Below are 17,615 nucleotides of genomic sequence, written 5' to 3' on the forward strand. Positions count from 1 at the left end.
CAAGCACAGTAATTTGTAAGCGTATCAGAGACTGTTCCAGCGACTGCTACGCCTCTGGTGCACACACTCCTCCTATGCGCTCTCATTTGTTTTTGCCGCCGAGCGTCCGTGGGAGTGAGCTGGCCTGGTTTCCTCATAAGTACATCTGCAGAGAAGCTGCCAGATATTGTAACATTCATAAAACTGGCATGTTCGTTAGACGTGTTAAGTGGAGTTAAAAGTCGCCCGTGCTTGTGTTAAACCGCAAAGAGTTATGCTAATGTACACAAAGCCTCATCATAACCCGACCCAGATCATCTATTTTAACAATGTTTGTGCCACCATTCGTGACACGGCGCATTAAAATATGTGATCCTCACCGAAAACCAAGTCGTATTTTAGCGACTTCAGCCCTAAACGCGGCTATTGTTGATTACTGTTATATGTCAGCAGCAAGAAGTACAGTATAAGCTGATGATGCATAACGAGGCTCAGTAAATTAAATGCGCTTTAATTTTGAGGCTGCTCCAGAGATACTCTAATGAAAAAGGCACACGGAGGAGAGATAGAGAACAAGCCTGTAAAAGCTCAGCCGCCCGGATTGCATCAAACACCTCAAAACAAGACATGTGGGGGGGTGGGGGTGGGGGTGGGGGGAAGCTAAATATTTGCCAGAAGCCCAGGTATCTAATTCATCACGATGTCTAAGATGGCATTATTTTCCATCAGCAAAAGCAAAAAGCCGCATTTTTACCTCCAGCGCACCTGTCTGTCTGGGAAATGAAGCAAGCGCAGTCGATACTGACAAAGCCATTATTCACCAGCAATGCACACAGCAGTAATGATTTGTTTTCCCTTAATTATACCCATATGTCTAAGGAAAGTAAAAAGAAATGGGAGCAGTCTTAATTAAAGAGATAGAAAAGGATATCTCTCGGTACATGCACCTTAAAGGCCTTCCTGCCCCTTTTTGCTTTCGCTCCCCACCCTCCACCCCCCACCCCCTTTCCTACGTTCGTGAAATGAGTTTTTGTCCAATTAAACTGCACTTGTCTTCCTGGTGACCTGGAACTAATGCGATTTATGATACATTGACACCTTTTCCAGGTAGGGTGGTTCTAAGGTGGTTCCCAGGACACAAATACCCAGGTGACAACAAAACAATGATTCGTCGTTGCGAGACATCCGGAATGTTTCCTTGAAACCGTATTGATCCCTCTCAACGCGCAGCATGTACAGCAAGCGGAATCTGGGACAGGAACTCAACGAGGGCTGTAAATCGCCCATGACAGGAAGCATACAGTGAAACAATGCTCGATGTAAGCAATCATTCGTTTAGTGGACACTTTTGTTTGATGTGACTTAGGGGACACGTTACAGGGACAAAAGTGTTTTTGCTCAAGCGCATACATGGGATTGAAACCTTAGGAAGGTTATTCCTAGCCAAGGAATAGATCACCCAAAAATGTATATTGATATCATTTAATAATGCTCAGGTTGCTCCAACCTTGTATGATTTATTTTTACATTTATATTTATTATTTATTTATATTTATATTTATCTACTTTCTAATTTTTATTTTACATAAATTTGTTCATTTTGCATCAATCTCTTGCATAATAAATACATGGTCCATATGACGTTTTCCACTTAAAATTGCATTTGCACATAACCATATTTAAAATTAGAAAATGTGGAAACCAATGAATTTTGATATCATTGACATCACACAGAGTTTGAATATGTGCATGCAGGAATGACATTTCGTATGATTTCATTTTCGTTTTACTTAAAAGGCACATCCATTTTAATTATTAATATACTCACTTACATTTACTAACACAAAATAAGATATTACAATATAAATAAATCTCCGAGCTGCTCTTTTCCATTCAATGATAGCATGGGGAAAAAATCCAGTAGCACCTCACTGCAGTACACGAGATCCAGGGGGCGGAGTTGGATCCAGATCTAAGGGGTGGAGATTGGTAGGTTTAGGGGTGGGTTTAGGGATCAGGGGGTGGAGATAGGTAGGTTTAGGTATATGTAAGGTGGGAGGAGTTGGATCCGGATCCAACTCCTCCCCCTGGATTTCGTGTTCTGCAGTGAGGACCATCTAAAAAAATCCCCCAAAAAAGCACTATAAAAGTGGTCCATATGACCTCAAATCTTCTGAAGTCATATAAGAACTCTGTTGTTTTTCACTGAAAATCTCATTTGCACATGCACATATTTAAACTAGAGGGCATGTGGCATTTGCCGTCATTGACGTCAAGCCTGGCGCAATGCACCCTGACACACCAAATCTGAATATGTGCACGCATGAATGACATTTCACATTCATTCATTTAGCAAACATATCCAACATGATTCACAGGATTCATTCAGCAACAAGTAAATGCAAATTAAGAGCTATTGAGATCTATGGCTGGTTGCATAAACTGCTTAGGCTAGTCTTAAAAGTATAATTTCTTTTCTTCAAGACTAACTTTAAAGCAGTTACACAAGAAGGCAGAGCAGTCTAATCTGAATCGGAAAAGAAAGACTGATTACCTCTTCCAAACTAGCTCTTAAGACACACAGTCTTAACATAGTGGCTAAGTTTCTGCAACTTGCCCCTGGTCTGTTAATCACACAAAGCTATTGTTTTACTTCAAAATACTTGGAATATATTCTGTGAGTCATACGGGCTACTTTAATAGAGCTTTTAAAATGCTTTCTTGTCATTTATGCTTTTCCTGTATGGAAACCAGCTGCTTGAAGGCTCTTCAAAATACCTGGTACTTCCGCAGAAGAGAGAAAATCATATGGGTTTGCAATGACATGAGGGAGAGTATTTTTGGTTGAACTGAGACTTTAACCTTCCAAGCTCCCTTCATTTCCCTCATCTCTCCATCTGAGCTAGTTTGAGGAGTGGTAGTGCAACTGATTCCATTTGAACTGACTCATTTCCCCCCAGCTGAGATCTCCACTCTCTGAGCACCAGCTTAGCTATTCCAATTTTCTAAGAAATCTATTACGCTTCCATATTCGGTGTCCTTTTTATGATGATAATTCCAGGATGTTTTCCACTGGTCTCCCATTGTTCCAGTCCAAGTAATATTGCTTTATTATCTCTAAGGTCACACTGAGCCCTCTGTAAATGAAGAACTAGGGCAGAAACAGGATGAAAACCTTGAAAACTCCAGTGGCCTTTCATGATGGAGAACTCCGATAGCGGCGCTCTAAGATGACTGGGTGGACAGGTTGTTAAGATCGAGTGAGGGGTGAAAGACAGGGCGAGGAAAAATCAATGAAGTGCATTAATTGATATACGTAAAGGACTAAGTGCTCTGAGAGTCTGGGTCAATTGTCTCTTTGACTTTGATTAGTGAGAGGAACAATAGGAGACCCGTCCACCTGTTTGAGTGAGGGCTTATTGACAAGACAACAGTTTTTCTGGGTGCCTTTCGGGAAGTCTGTCTGGAACACGACCTTTACGGTTTGCAGACATTAGTCATCAGTGATTTAAACAATGGTTTTCTTTCACTTGACTTTCCCCACTTGGTTTCAATCTTTCAGAAGCATGCTGGACTAAAGCAGAAGCACAGACTGAAGTGCCGTCACTTTCTACAGTACAAACGTCTGATAAACAACCTAAAAAAAAAAAACCGAATCAGTATGTACATACAGTATGTACAAAAAGGAATACAGTATGTACATTGTAAATAATGTTATACAATTTTAACATTTTAAACGCTTGCAGATGAATAAAATGAGATTTAAATTAAAATGTAAATATTAGATAAGTGTTTTGAACATATAATAGACAAGTACTTTAATAAAATGAACATATAAAACATATTTGAATATTAGAATATATAAAAACGTTTTAAATGTCACTACGTGACATTTCCTGACTCACTCCTCCAAAACACCCCAAAGTGGCTCAATAATATTCAGATCTGGTGACTGTGCAGGCCACGGGAGATGTTCAACTTCACTTTCATGTTCATAATACCATTCTGTCACCGGTCCTGCTGTGTGTATTGGTGCATTATCATGCTGATACACGGCATCAGCTTCAGGGTACAAAGTTTGAACCATTGGGTGCACATGGTCCTCCAGAATGGTTCGGTAGTCTTTGGCAGTGACGCCCATCAAGCACAGTCGGGAATGCCATGATATTGCAGCCCAAACCATCACCGATCCACTCTGGGCTTCACTCTGGGCAGCAACAGTCCAGATGTTACGCCTCTTTGGGGCTTCTCCACACCGTAACTCCCACAGATGTGGGAAAGACAGTGAAAGTGGACTCATCAGAGAGCAAAACATGTTTCACATCGTCCACAGCCCAAGATTTGCACTGTTGGCACCAATGAAACTGCCATTTGGCATTGGCAGAGTGACCAAAGGTTTGGCTATGGCAGCCCTAACATTAATATTGACCCTATGGAGCTCCTGACGAACAGTTTAGGTGGAAACAGGAAAGTTGAGGTGCGCATTTAATTCTGCAGGGAGTTGGGCAGCTAGGGTTTTATGCTTTTTAGATACAATCCGGGTTAGTACCTGCCTGGCCCTGGACATCCCTTTCAGCTTCCTCGTGTCGACAGTTACTCCTGTTGGATGTGGTTCGTCCTACGTGGTGGTATGCCAACATTACCATGGATACTACAGCTCCTGATACACCACAAAGACTTGCTGTCCTGGTCACAGATGAGCCAGCGAGATGCGCACTAACAATTTGTCCTCTTTTGAACTCTGATATGTCTTCCATTATGTTGTGTAGACTGCAATATGTTATGTACAGCTGTGCTATTGCTCTGCTAAATCAACTTTCACACTCTGCTCTTATTGATGGAAAGTAAAATCAGTGAAGATTGGCCACGCATATATAGACGTGAAACCTCTATATTGGCCAGTGTTTCAGTTTCATTTTCCAAATCATGTACTATATATTTATACATGCGTTTGTGTAGAAACATTTGAAAAACATCTTCAAACCACCGGATTCACATACATTATGGGGGTTGGGTGTTGAATGGCATGGTATTTTTTGCAAGGCAGAAGATGCCTGAAAACATGTTCCAGATGAATGAATGTCTTAATGACATCTGTGTGCTATCAGGCTAGAAGCATCCAGTCCTCGAGCACAATTAGCACAAGTTTCCAGTAGTGTGCTAGCTGTTAATACACATAGAGCCGTCAGTGAGGTGAACCAGTAAATGTGCAATCTTTAAAAGACCGAACCATGAATAGAACATTAATGAACACTGAGAGACACTGTTGAGAGCCGCTAACAGCGTCTATGGAGACCTGTTTGCTCTTAACAAACATAGCAACCCAACTAAACCCATGACGGATCCATCACATCAGTCGAGCGAATGCGACTAGCCTGGGCGAACAATAATAGACCTGCTGAAGCTTTTAACCACAGTCCTTTCTACCCGACACGGTACTACTAATTTTCTAGAATCCACAAGAGCCCCTCCGCAGGAACAGTAATACAATACAAACTCCACCAAATGGGTCTGATTTGAATTACACTGCAAATCCATCTTCCAGCTTCCCCTCGTTGCCATGGACACAAACCATTTCCAGAGGTACACTTTGGTGTTTTTATCCCCCATGCCCCCTTCTTCCACTCTCTCCCTTTGGCTCGGCCATGTCGGTGGCTAGAGGCTAAAGAGCTCTTGGGGAATTGAATACAAAGCCACGACAACAACGAGAAGAATAAGATGCAGGTCAGAGCCGCCCCCCTTCCCCTCCCGAGCCAAAAAAACGAGTATGCATTTGGCAGTGGCTGTTCGTGAAAGCCATCACTCATGGCAACGGTGCGCGGCACGTTTCCCTGAGGAGAGCGGCTACTGGCAAACAAAACGAGGAAGACGCGATGAAAGGCCCCAGAAACATGGGGTTACATATGTGTGTGTAACAAAACTGGGCCACACGCCTTTATAAGCTGTTTGAACTGTCGATGAACCCTGAAATATCAGATAAACTAACTCGAAAATTATCTTTCAAATGAAAATGTATAATCTATCTATCTAAACTGACTCTAAAATTATCTTTCAAATGAAAATGTATAATCAATCTATCATCCATCTCAATCCATATATATACACAGTATATATCCTTGTTTTTAATAATGTATTTAAAATATATATTTATCTATAAAAAAATATATACACATACACACACACTACATATATATTTTTTTTGTATACAATACTTAATCATAAGCATACAGGGATAGTAAATAATTATTTAGGATAATTAAATATAAATTAAATATAAATAGGAAATATGAATTAAATATGTATCCTATATAGTTATAGGATATAATTATTCTAATAAATAAATAAAACAGTGAATTACATTATATTACAAGAGAAAGAATAATATTTATTATGATGAATGTCATTCTGGCACATTTGAGCATAATATGTTTAAAACATATTTATATATATATAAAAAAAAAAACTATTTCAGGACAAATATCACTCAAACATCAAAGGGCACAAGGAGAAACAAAATGAGGTTTGCTTAAAAAAAAAAAAAGAAGAAAAAAAAAAAAAAGAGAGAGACTTGTTTTTGTGATAAAAAGGTCAGAAGCTGAACATCTGCTCGACCAGCTTTAATATCACAGTGAAAACATGAGGCTGAGAATTGCGTCATCGCAACAGGAGAAATTGAGATACGTGCACATGTCCAAATATTAATTATATGGAGAAGGGTACTGTCTTGTCAACAAAAGAACATAATAACCAGTGAACAAAACCACAGGGTGTGCCAGTCATTATTCGGCATTATGCGTGCTGATAAAAGACGACAGATCCACAGGACACCCACTACAAAGGCTATCTGGATTTGCGAAACTGAAATAAACGAACACAAAAGGTTAAGAGCAACCGTTCCAGTAATTATAAATCATGTTATGGTGAGATGGGAGGGATGGGCGTCATTTTTTGAAGGCTCTTCGTGTTGGCTGTCATTGACGCGAGAGAAAGACAATGAAACTGATGCGAATGAAAGAATGGGATAGAAAACATTTTTTCTCTAAATTTCCAAAGCAACAATATATAGCTCAAACCAGATATTGTCAATAACCGCACAATTTGAGGTATTATTCATGTCCACAACTCTAAGTATGAGCTACAGTAATAGTTATAGAATAATAATATACGCTAAGGGGTTTAAAAATGAACCATGAATCGTGACACTCGCTCAAAGATCACCTCTCTGCTTTCCGTGGCGCTGGAGAGGAAGAGAATACATCAAAATCAGAGAATAAAGCAAAACATGTACAACTTTAGGTCAACCCACAGGCGCACACACATGTACATGAGGAGCAGTGCATTATGGGATTGTCTGTTCTTCTCACTTCAAACTTTCCTCCTATAAAACAGTGATGTAAAACCATATGTCTGTCTAACCTCATCCATCTGTAAACTGACACCAGATCCAATTTCATTCTTCTCAACCGAGTTTCAACCTGATAAAACTGCCAGTAATTGGACATTACAAAGTGAGAAAAACGTAATCAAAATATCTGTGTGCAACTGAAGCAATTTGAGAGAAAAGTTTGAGAGTTTATAGAATTGAATCAAAGGTTCTCACATGTACATTCCTTTATTCAGCGACATTGCAGGACTGTTATTCAATTTACAGGTGCTGGTGATGCTTTTGATTCACTGAAAAGAATTGGCACAGAGTCGTTCATTCAAATCCCTAACCTTAAGTATTAAACCTAATGAAGGATACCTCAAATTGTGCAGTTTGTTAAGGTGGTGGCATCTCTCCCTTTCTTCAGAAAATGTACAAATTTAGCTGATTGAATATTACCAATACACGATCTGTTCCAATTCTGATACCAAAAAGCCACAATAATTACCTAAGAATTCAATGAAATAAAGCAATGGTTTTAATAATCAACAAAGCACTCTGGTGTCTGAGATCTCAAAGAAAGCTCAATTATTTTTGATAGAAACCTTGTTAGTATGACCCTCCATCTCTGTACCGCTAATTATCCTGCTAATGCAATAGTTCACAATCAATTTATGAGTTATACGTCATTGTTTTATTATATTATGCTAAAACTGGAACTCATAAAATGTCACTTTTTAAAAAAAAATATTTAACCAGTGGGAGTTAAACAATCACCATGCAATCTGAGTTAATATACTGCAACACTCCAAGCTGTACTTTAATAAAACAGACTCGACAGCCCAGAGCGGCGGAGAAACTCGTGTGCCGGCGAGTCTCAAGGTCGCCTTTTCACTGTCAAAGCAAAGAGTTTCCATCGAGCCTGCAAAGTCGCACCAGTCTAAAAGCCAGAAAGAGTGTGACCTGACAATGTATTGTCAGACTCCTATGTATCATATCTTTTCATTCACACATCTGTCATCAAAGCACGGATACAGAGAGGCCGGGCAGGTGACGAGCTGGCTGAGGTCAAAGGTCAGGCTCTATGGTGCTCAGATACAGAGTTTGAGCGCGACGAACACGTCGGCCATTAAATCCGCCGCTTTGCTTGATCTGCTGCTAATTGCACTGCGCAGCGACTGTCACAAGGTCATGTAAAGTCTGGGGATATGCCATTAATATGCAAACAAATGTCATTTTCCAATGGGTGCAGTAAAGGCTTGCACTAATTATTCCATCAATCCCAGATTTACATCTTAATTAAAGATTTGTATCTCAGTGAAGGTATGGCGACGGTGGAAAATAGAAACGGATGGGAGTTATTTTTTTCTCTCTGACGCGCTAAACTCGACAATGGTCTAGGAAGGCAGAACAAAGCGCTTTATCACCTCTGGATAACTTTATCTGCATCTATAGCCGCTGTCAAAAGCATGGAAATGCTACGACTGCTGACTCCGGATCCGATTTTTGGAACCGAACGCGGTAGCTGATGGAGTTTGGGCTCCTTGCCACTGTCGCCTTTGGCTTAGATGGGGTTTAAAAGACACATAAGGGCTTTTCACACTTGAAATAATCAACCCTGGGTAAACAGGGTTGTAAGCCCCGGGTAAACAGAATCCTGGGTTATCTTGCTTCACGTTTCACACTGCTCATAATTTACCAGGGGTTAACAATTAACTTGGGTATTCATAAGCAGATGTTTCACACTGTACATTCTTAAACCCTGACTTACCGTCCTTATTTGCGGTGTCCGTGTCATTAATTGGACAACTACAGTGCACCACGTTTATTTTAAAAGCGTCCTCATATTATTCATTATCGGTTTGTATTTCCACAGCATGAAGGATTTATGAATGAACCGCTCGTTTTAAAATCTTCTCTGACATTTGTTATGACATCCACTTCAAACTTTACAATGCTCATGATAACTTTCGTTAACTCTACAATAAGTAAATCCACTTCACCAGCTAATTACTCTTCGACGGCGATGCCGCAAAAACGGAAGTTCAAAAGACAAAAATCTAAAGATGGCTGCCTACCTATAAAGGTAAGGTCTAGGTCTAAAAAGGTAAGGAGGAAACAGTCTCTTCAAAAAAGAGATTCTTCAGCACTAAACTCAGGTTTAAGTGCAGTGTGAAAAGAGCTATAATATTCAGTAATATCGATTTGACTGCACTGACACTATGAGATGAGAACAAAAGTTGAACTGAATTTAGCTGGATCGATTTTGTTTCATAATTGATGAATTTTGCAACATGGTTATTGAACTGAATCAGCACTGAACTGACTTCAGCTGAATAACAGCATTATTGTCCTCTGTAGAGCTGCTTTTAGCTAAAATGAACTCGTTTCATAATTAATGAATTTTAGACAGTTATTGAACTGAACTGAATCAACACTGAACTGACTTGAGGTGAACAAGGACACTATTGTCTTCTGTGGAGCTTGGATTTGTCTCGTATTAATGAAGTTTGCATCACTGATTTTCCTGTTTATCACTCGGAATCTGCTTTGAAACAATCTATTTTGTATAAAGAGCTAAGGAATAAAGTTGTCTTGACTTGACTCCCGCTGTACAGATTTCACAGATGAAAAGAAAACGTTTTTCGTTTCTGTCGAATCTTCCGACGACAACCCGTACCCTGAGGCCTCAACGCCCCCGTGGCGCGATCTCGACCTGTCCGCGCACACACACTTAAGTCAAAATTCCCTTCTCTTTCCAGCAAACACTCCATAAATTAAAGAGCATGTTCACCGATCACACATGCTCTTTCTCCCCTGGCTCTGACTGAATGCAGCCCACTCTCTGACGGGAGTTCAGCAGAAAGCCCTGATGACAGCAGATAGGAGGTAAGCCAGCAATAGCCAGACACTTCCTGACGGCAGTAACCGGCCCCCATGACCAGCTGCTGCCTGGGGATCAACCGGAGGTAAAACACAGAAATGACGGGAGGGGAAAAAAAAGACTAGCGAACATGTGGGAAGGCCTGTCACCTGCCAAGTCCTGCATGAGGTAGTTGAAATGGCAGCCACCAGCGACGCTGCGCTCTGATTGGCTGGCTGGGCTCCAGAATTCCCTGAGGTGTCCTAAAGAGTTCATAAGTGAATCCCGAGCGGAAGGTGATGGAGTACAGACACGTTTGTAATGAACGCATAATGACTGTGAAAATATTTTAATGCTGTAATTCTACTTCAAAAACGCACAATTATAAAATGTATAGGTGCGATGCACAATCTGACTGAATGAGCAATGTTTGAAGCTGCTAAACTATCACTACAATTATGGTTTTTAGTCATTATTGTTTGCATCTTAAAACACTCAAAAAAACTTTTGAAATACACAAAATTAGCTTATATACACTGTCAATCTAATGTTTGAGGTCAGTAATATTATTTTTAAGGAAATTACGACTTTTATTCAGGGCATTAAAAGTAACATTTAAAATGTTACAAAAGATTTCTATTTCATATAACGTTCTTTTTTAAAAAAAAAAAAAAAAGAATCACGTTTTCCATCAAAAATATTAAGCAAAACAAATGTTTTCAACACTGATAATAAGAAATATTCATTGAGCAGAAATCTATTGATTGATGTGTCACTGAAGACTGGAGTAATGATGCTGATTCAGAATTCAGCTTTGCATCACAGGAATAAATTACATTTTAAATTATAATCAAATAGAAAACAGTTATTTTTAAACTGTAATAATATTTTGCAATTGTTTTTGTTAAAATAATTCAGCCTTTTCAAGCATAAAAGACTTCTTTCAAAAATATAGAAAAATCTTGCTGACCCTAAACTTGCATTAAACTATACAGTGTACTTTTAGGAAAATGAACTGCACTATATTGATTATCGTCCAATCAAATGCCCTCTCGTACGAGAATGTCAGTCCACAGCAACCGACCAACCAACCAACCAGGAAATCATAAACTAAACAAAACTAAAAAAGGGAAACACACTTCATTATATCAACCCCAAATTTTCTGTTTCAAGAGGAACTATATCAGCACAGGACAGAAAACTGCGTATCAAGCGAATCCACAATTCAGATTTTTTTTTAGAAATGTCGGGAACACTTAACAATAAGGTCTCATTTGTTAACATTAGTTAATGTATTAACTAACATTACCTAACAATGAGCAATAATTTGTTACAGTATTTATTAATCTTTGTTAACATTAGTTAATAAAAATACACCTGTTCATTGTTTGTTCGTGCATTAGTAAATTGATTTTAATAATGCATTAGTAAATGTTGAAATTAACATTAAAACAGGCACAGTATTTATTAACCTTAGTTACTGATTTTTGTGCCTGATTTTTTGCCAAAGCTGGCATGCTAATAATCATATCTTGTGTGTAATGCGTCACGATTTTCAAATCTTGTAGTGTGTGCAGGTTTGAGATCTGAAAGAAGAAAATCTGTGAAGATTCTCCTTACATGTGTGATGCAACCAGGGTTTAAAAACTCCTGTAGTCTGAGCCCGGCTTAAGACCATGTTAAGTAATGAAACCTTATTGTAAAGCGTCTCTTAAACATCAAGTAATGCTATTAGTATTTTTTTATCAATCAAGACACCCATATCAAGCATATTTGAGTGCTGTTGTAGTTTATGTACTGTAACAGGAATGACAATGACTTACTTGTTATGTAGGACACACCAGCCGCAGTGAGGGTCTCCTGAGCCCAGACATGTCTTACAGCTGCTGTACTGAGAACAGCTCTCCACAGGCAGACGACTCACCTGTAACACACCAGAAACATTACACTCACACTCATCACAGACACAAATCACTTACACTCACTGACGTGGAAACTTCCAAATCTTTTATTTTTGGGAATTGAATGCATAAAATACCTAATTCCAGACAGATATCACTGAAATGGATGATATTAATAATAAATCATTACATATTTTTATTAAATGTTATTTATTATTTTTTTTAATAGTTCATAAGATGTCAATTTGGGATGTCAATCTCAATCAATGATTTCACGATGCTTGATGCATTAATATTTCTATCTATTTTTAGGATATATTCTATATATTTTAGAATGCATAAAATATCTAATACCAGACGTATATCACTAAGATAAGTGATATGTTTAATCAATAATGAAGGCTCATTATTAATTTATTAAATAGTTCATAAGATGTCAATTTAGGACAAACAACATTAAATAACAAAACAGAACTGGAAAATTAAATCAATTTCTTATTTACATTAATATATACAATAATAATCATAATAATTCACATTTTAATACATAAAACAAATATATGAAATAAAATGAAACATGTCATACATGCATACATACACAGATCGTATTGCCCTAAATTGATGCCTTAACTATGATTTTACTGTGCCTGGTGCCGTCATATTTCTATTTAACAGCCAACCAATCAGCTTTAGCAGTCTGTGTCATGTGACCCATGCCCTGGCATTGGCTATAACCCCCACAGGCCCAATCTGAGCCTCCTGCTGCATCCCTAGAACAGAGTAGTTTCAGCAGTTCTCAACACATGCCTTCATTCAAACCTCTCGTCGTTCATCTGTTTGTAAACCCTCAAACATTCAGGCTTTACCTTACAGAACAGCACAGCGGAGAGGGTGTAATGCAGCCGAACGGCAGAGCATCAGCACGGTCAACTCATGCAGAGGAAAGAAAATATTATAAAACAGCACAGGGGAAACTCATAATAGATCGGCATGTCCAGGGGACAGTCATAGAAGTGCTGCACACGCAAAGATTCGCACGGGAGAAACACCCTCGACAAGCAGGACAAGCGTATTAGAGAAATGAATCAGTGCATCCCTGCTCCCCAAAAACAGCAGCTTATATAAATGATGATGAGAGTTGGAGAGAGTGGGAGGTCTAGGACTGAAATAACATGAATATATTAAATCTTAAAGAGCGGTTTGTGGATCAAAGTTGGTGTGGGCTGTCGCAGTCCCAATGATTGGCTTACTTAAGGCGCAGAAAAAAAGCCCAAACCCAAAAGCAGTTGTTTTTGAAAACCGCTTTTAGAAGCTCTAAAAATGCTCATTCCATGGAGTTGTAATCGCCTTTGATCGCTGGCAAGATTAGAGTTTTGAGTGATAAAAACAAGAGCCGCGGAAAAAACACACCCACCCAAAAGGGACACGGCTCGGCTTTCAAGTACAGAGTAGCTGATGGCTCTTCAGCTCTGCCTGTGTGTGTGTGTGTGTGTGTGTGTGTTGCATCAGGACGGGTGGTTGAGGTGTAGTCTGTTGGCCCATGTTAATTTATTCCACCACAATATTAATCCATATCACATATTCAAAAAAGAAATATAAACCTGGAAATAATTTAGTAATCATTTAAAAAAAAGATACATGCACACACATATACACACAAAAATATACTACTCTGCAGTCTTCAGTGTCACATGACCCTTCGGAAATCATTCTATTTTTTCAAGACTCGTGACTAATAGAAAGTTCAAAAGAACAGCATTTATTAACATTAAAAATGTCTTTACGACACTTTTGATCAGATTAATGCATTCTTGCTGAATAAAAGTATTAATTTAAAATATATTATAATATATGTGTGTGTGTGTGTGTGTGTGTGTTATATGCACACATGAAATTGATTTTTGTGCATGCTCAGTATATTCTGTCAGGAACGCCGTGGTTTGGACTGTCAGTGTTTGATGGATGAGTACAATGTTAGATAAATGAAAGGCTTCATATCTCTTTCTCTCCAATGAAATGGCTGCATTACCAGTGCAATTCGGAGAGCAGGATGGTAAATAATGACACCGCTCGGAAAACTTGGCATTCACAGACCTTTTACTGACACACATCGGAGGGCTCGGAGTGGCGGCGGGCCATTTGGTGAGCAAATATGCTCTCTCACCTAACTGTGTACCTGCTGCAAATGAGATATTCAAATCCAGAGACTCCAGCGGTCAGTGTAGGCTATGAATTATTGACTCTCTGCAATTCATTCACATTTCTTAATTCATGGAGTGCACAGAGCATTGTGTATCTACACTCATATTCCGATTGGTGGAGTAATGTTCCTCGTGGAATGAGATAATCAGTGACGTCATTAGCCATTAACATCCATCTCAAGTGATCTGATTACAACTCTAAGAACAGGTACAAACTACATTCAAATATAAAGAACCTTTTGTGCAAATCCATGGATGTTGAAGGTTCTTCATTGAACCATGATGCCAAGAATCAACCTCTACTTTTAAGAGTGAAGTAAATAGGATCAACGTCATTTTCATGTTGACCAAAATGCATTGCTGCATAGAGGAACAGGAGTTATGTGTGAATTAAAAACAAACCTGTTTTCAGCTGATATCTGCTTTTCCCTCTCATAAGTAGCATCACTTAACTCCACGCGATGAGAAGCGATCATTTGGAGTAAGTCATGAATGCTCAATCTCTTCAAGTAAAGCCCAGTGTTTTCAGATTAATACACCTGATCTATCCGTTCATGATCTCAGCATAAAGAAAAGCTTTTAATCAGCACGAGGCCTGATCAATCAATGCAGGGCCATCCGAAGCTTTAACGTGAAGAACATCCCTTCAGTTCTTAACACAAACATCGATGTCTGGAGTTCAACGGCGGAGCTTTAACACATGAGTGAGTCTTTTGTGGGAGTGTGACGGTGAAAGAGGGAGACACTATTAATCTAGTTCCACACTCGTGTTTACAGTGCCTCCCTGAAACTCTGGGAACCATCCAGAACGAAGCTGAACGGAGCAACAACACTCCAGCTGATGGCTTGTGCTAATGTATATGGGTGTTACTTCAACTATAGACCTTTGCACCGGAGAAACAAGCTCACAGCCATCTTTACAATTGTGTCTTTGAACTTCTGTTTTTGCAGTAGCTCTGTATATTATTCTGTATATCATGCACGTCAAAGGATTACATGTCAAAACATGTCATTTCCACCACATTTCAAATGATGTATTTTGTTAGAGTTGGAAATGACATTTTACTTAAATGACTTAATAATAATTACTACTACTACCATTTATTATTCATAAAAACAGACAATATTAAATATTTCCATATTTTTGCACCAGTTAACCAAAGTACAGCTTGACTGGAAATAAGGCAAAATACAATTTATAATTGTTTTCTCTTTTTTTCGTGTCATTTATATATATATTAAATTATAAATTGTATTTTATTTAAAAAAATAAAAATAATAATAATTTATTTATATATATATATATATATATATATATATATATATATATATATTAGGGCTGTCAAACGATTAATCGGATCCAAAATAAAAGTTTGTGTTTACATAATATATGTGTGTGTACGGTGTATAATTATTTTCTATATATAAATACACACACATGCATGTATATATTTAAGAAATATTTGCATGTATATACTGTGTATATATATTTATATTATATATAATTTATATTATATATAAATATTTTATATATAAATAACACATTTTTCTTATATATATATATATATATATGCATGTGTGTGTACTTATATATAGAAAATAATTATACTCCATACACACACATATATTATGTAAACACAAACTTTTATTTTGGATGCGATTAATCGCGATTAATCGTTTGACAGCCCTAATATATATATATATATATATATATATATATATATATATATATATATATATATATATATATATATATATATTTTTATATATATATATATATATATATATATAGAGAGAGAGAGAGAGAGAGAGAGAGATTTATATATGTATATATTTTTTGTTTTGTTTTGTTTTTTAAATACACAATTTTCACACAATAAATATTATTTCACACTTTATTTTGATAATGATAGCTTTAAAAGTTTTATTAATAGTATTAATAATTAGTTAATATTTATAGATTGTCAGTTTAAGATTGACAGTCTGGGACAATCATAAAACAATAAATCCTATACATAATTAAAATCAAAAGTTGTGTCTGGTAATATTATTTAATGGACCTCAGCTAACAATGAATAGCTGTATTTTTATAATCTAACATTAACAGAGATTAATAAATACTGTTACAAATGCATTGCTTATTGTTAGTTAGTTAGTTAGCGTTACCTATTGGGACCGTATTTTAAAGTATTAATAAAAATGTATTTTAAAAAATAAATAAAGAGAAAAAATCTGTTAGTTTTAAGTTAAAAAGGGAGTAGTTGAAGAAACACTCAAATATCTATATATATGCATGACATCATCGAGATGATGTCATCGCACACATCATTGAGCTGCTCAAGCGTAACGCTGGTGAAATTAATACCGCTCTCTGCAAGGCTAATTCCTGCCTACACTGCTTCACGAAGCCTGAAGCATGGCATATTTTATCATGTTATTTTTCTGAATCGCACTGATAAGGATTTAAAAATATCCCTATGCTGAAGCTTCGCCGAGCTCTCAAAGACAGTTGTGTTTTCAGTGCGTCACTTAAACTAAGTCTTTCTCAAAGAAACACACAAAAAAAATGGGGTCTTTCAAAAAATGCACAAAGACAACAAATTTCTTTTTGCAAGAAGAAGAAATGAGCATTGAAAAGAGAGGCTGAGGAGAGAAAGAGAAGAAAATGAAGAAAGAGCTACAGCTGTACTGTACGTCTGTTCAGCTGCTGAGGAACTTCGATGTATCCTTCCTCTCCTCCGGCTGTATAATGGAGCATTATGGGAAGGGCTGTTATTCCGCTCGGCTCTGGATGGAAATACTTCCCCACTATTTCTTATTAGGGCCAAGCAGCTGGGGCTTCCATTCACAGTCGTGAACCGGCGTTGCATATTCTGTTTCCCCGTCTCGCAGATGTTAAAACAACATATCTGAGATTCCGGTTCGGGTCTTAAGACAAAAGCAGTGCGCACACACACCCTCCTCACAAACGTGTCTTTATTCTGTCCTCGCCACAAAGGTTTTTGCTTTATGAAATAAATTAACAGCAAACGCAAAGTGATAAAAATGAAGAACAACTGTGACATACAGAAAAGTCTGAGACCACATGGAAAATCTGGGACCCAAATTTACATTTAAACCTTTAGGATTTTGAAGAAAAAGAAAGCATTATGAGACATTGTTACTTACAGAACTATTTCAGATTCTACACTACACTAGTCACCAGTCTGATGTAAATGAGCAACACTGATCATGTGAACTATTTTGTATCTTATTTTTTAATTCAGCTTTTCATTGAGATTGTTATGCTGATCATATTCAGATTC

The 17,615-nt window shown here is 37.7% G+C and overlaps 1 protein-coding gene across 1 annotated transcript in view; it reads right to left on the bottom strand.

Annotated features, from left to right (window-relative positions):
- Window positions 1-17,615, bottom strand: part of plxna3 (plexin A3) — a 160,462-nt gene that overhangs the window by 76,929 nt on the left and 65,918 nt on the right. Inside the window, exon 5 of the mRNA XM_079896984.1 lies at window positions 12,032-12,132. Within this exon, the coding sequence (XP_079753110.1) occupies window positions 12,032-12,132 (101 nt within the window). The remainder of the gene's footprint in view (window positions 1-12,031; window positions 12,133-17,615) is intronic.

Source organism: Squalius cephalus (assembly GCF_949319135.1).
Source record: "Squalius cephalus genome assembly, chromosome: 16".
Lineage (NCBI taxonomy): Eukaryota > Metazoa > Chordata > Actinopteri > Cypriniformes > Leuciscidae > Squalius > Squalius cephalus.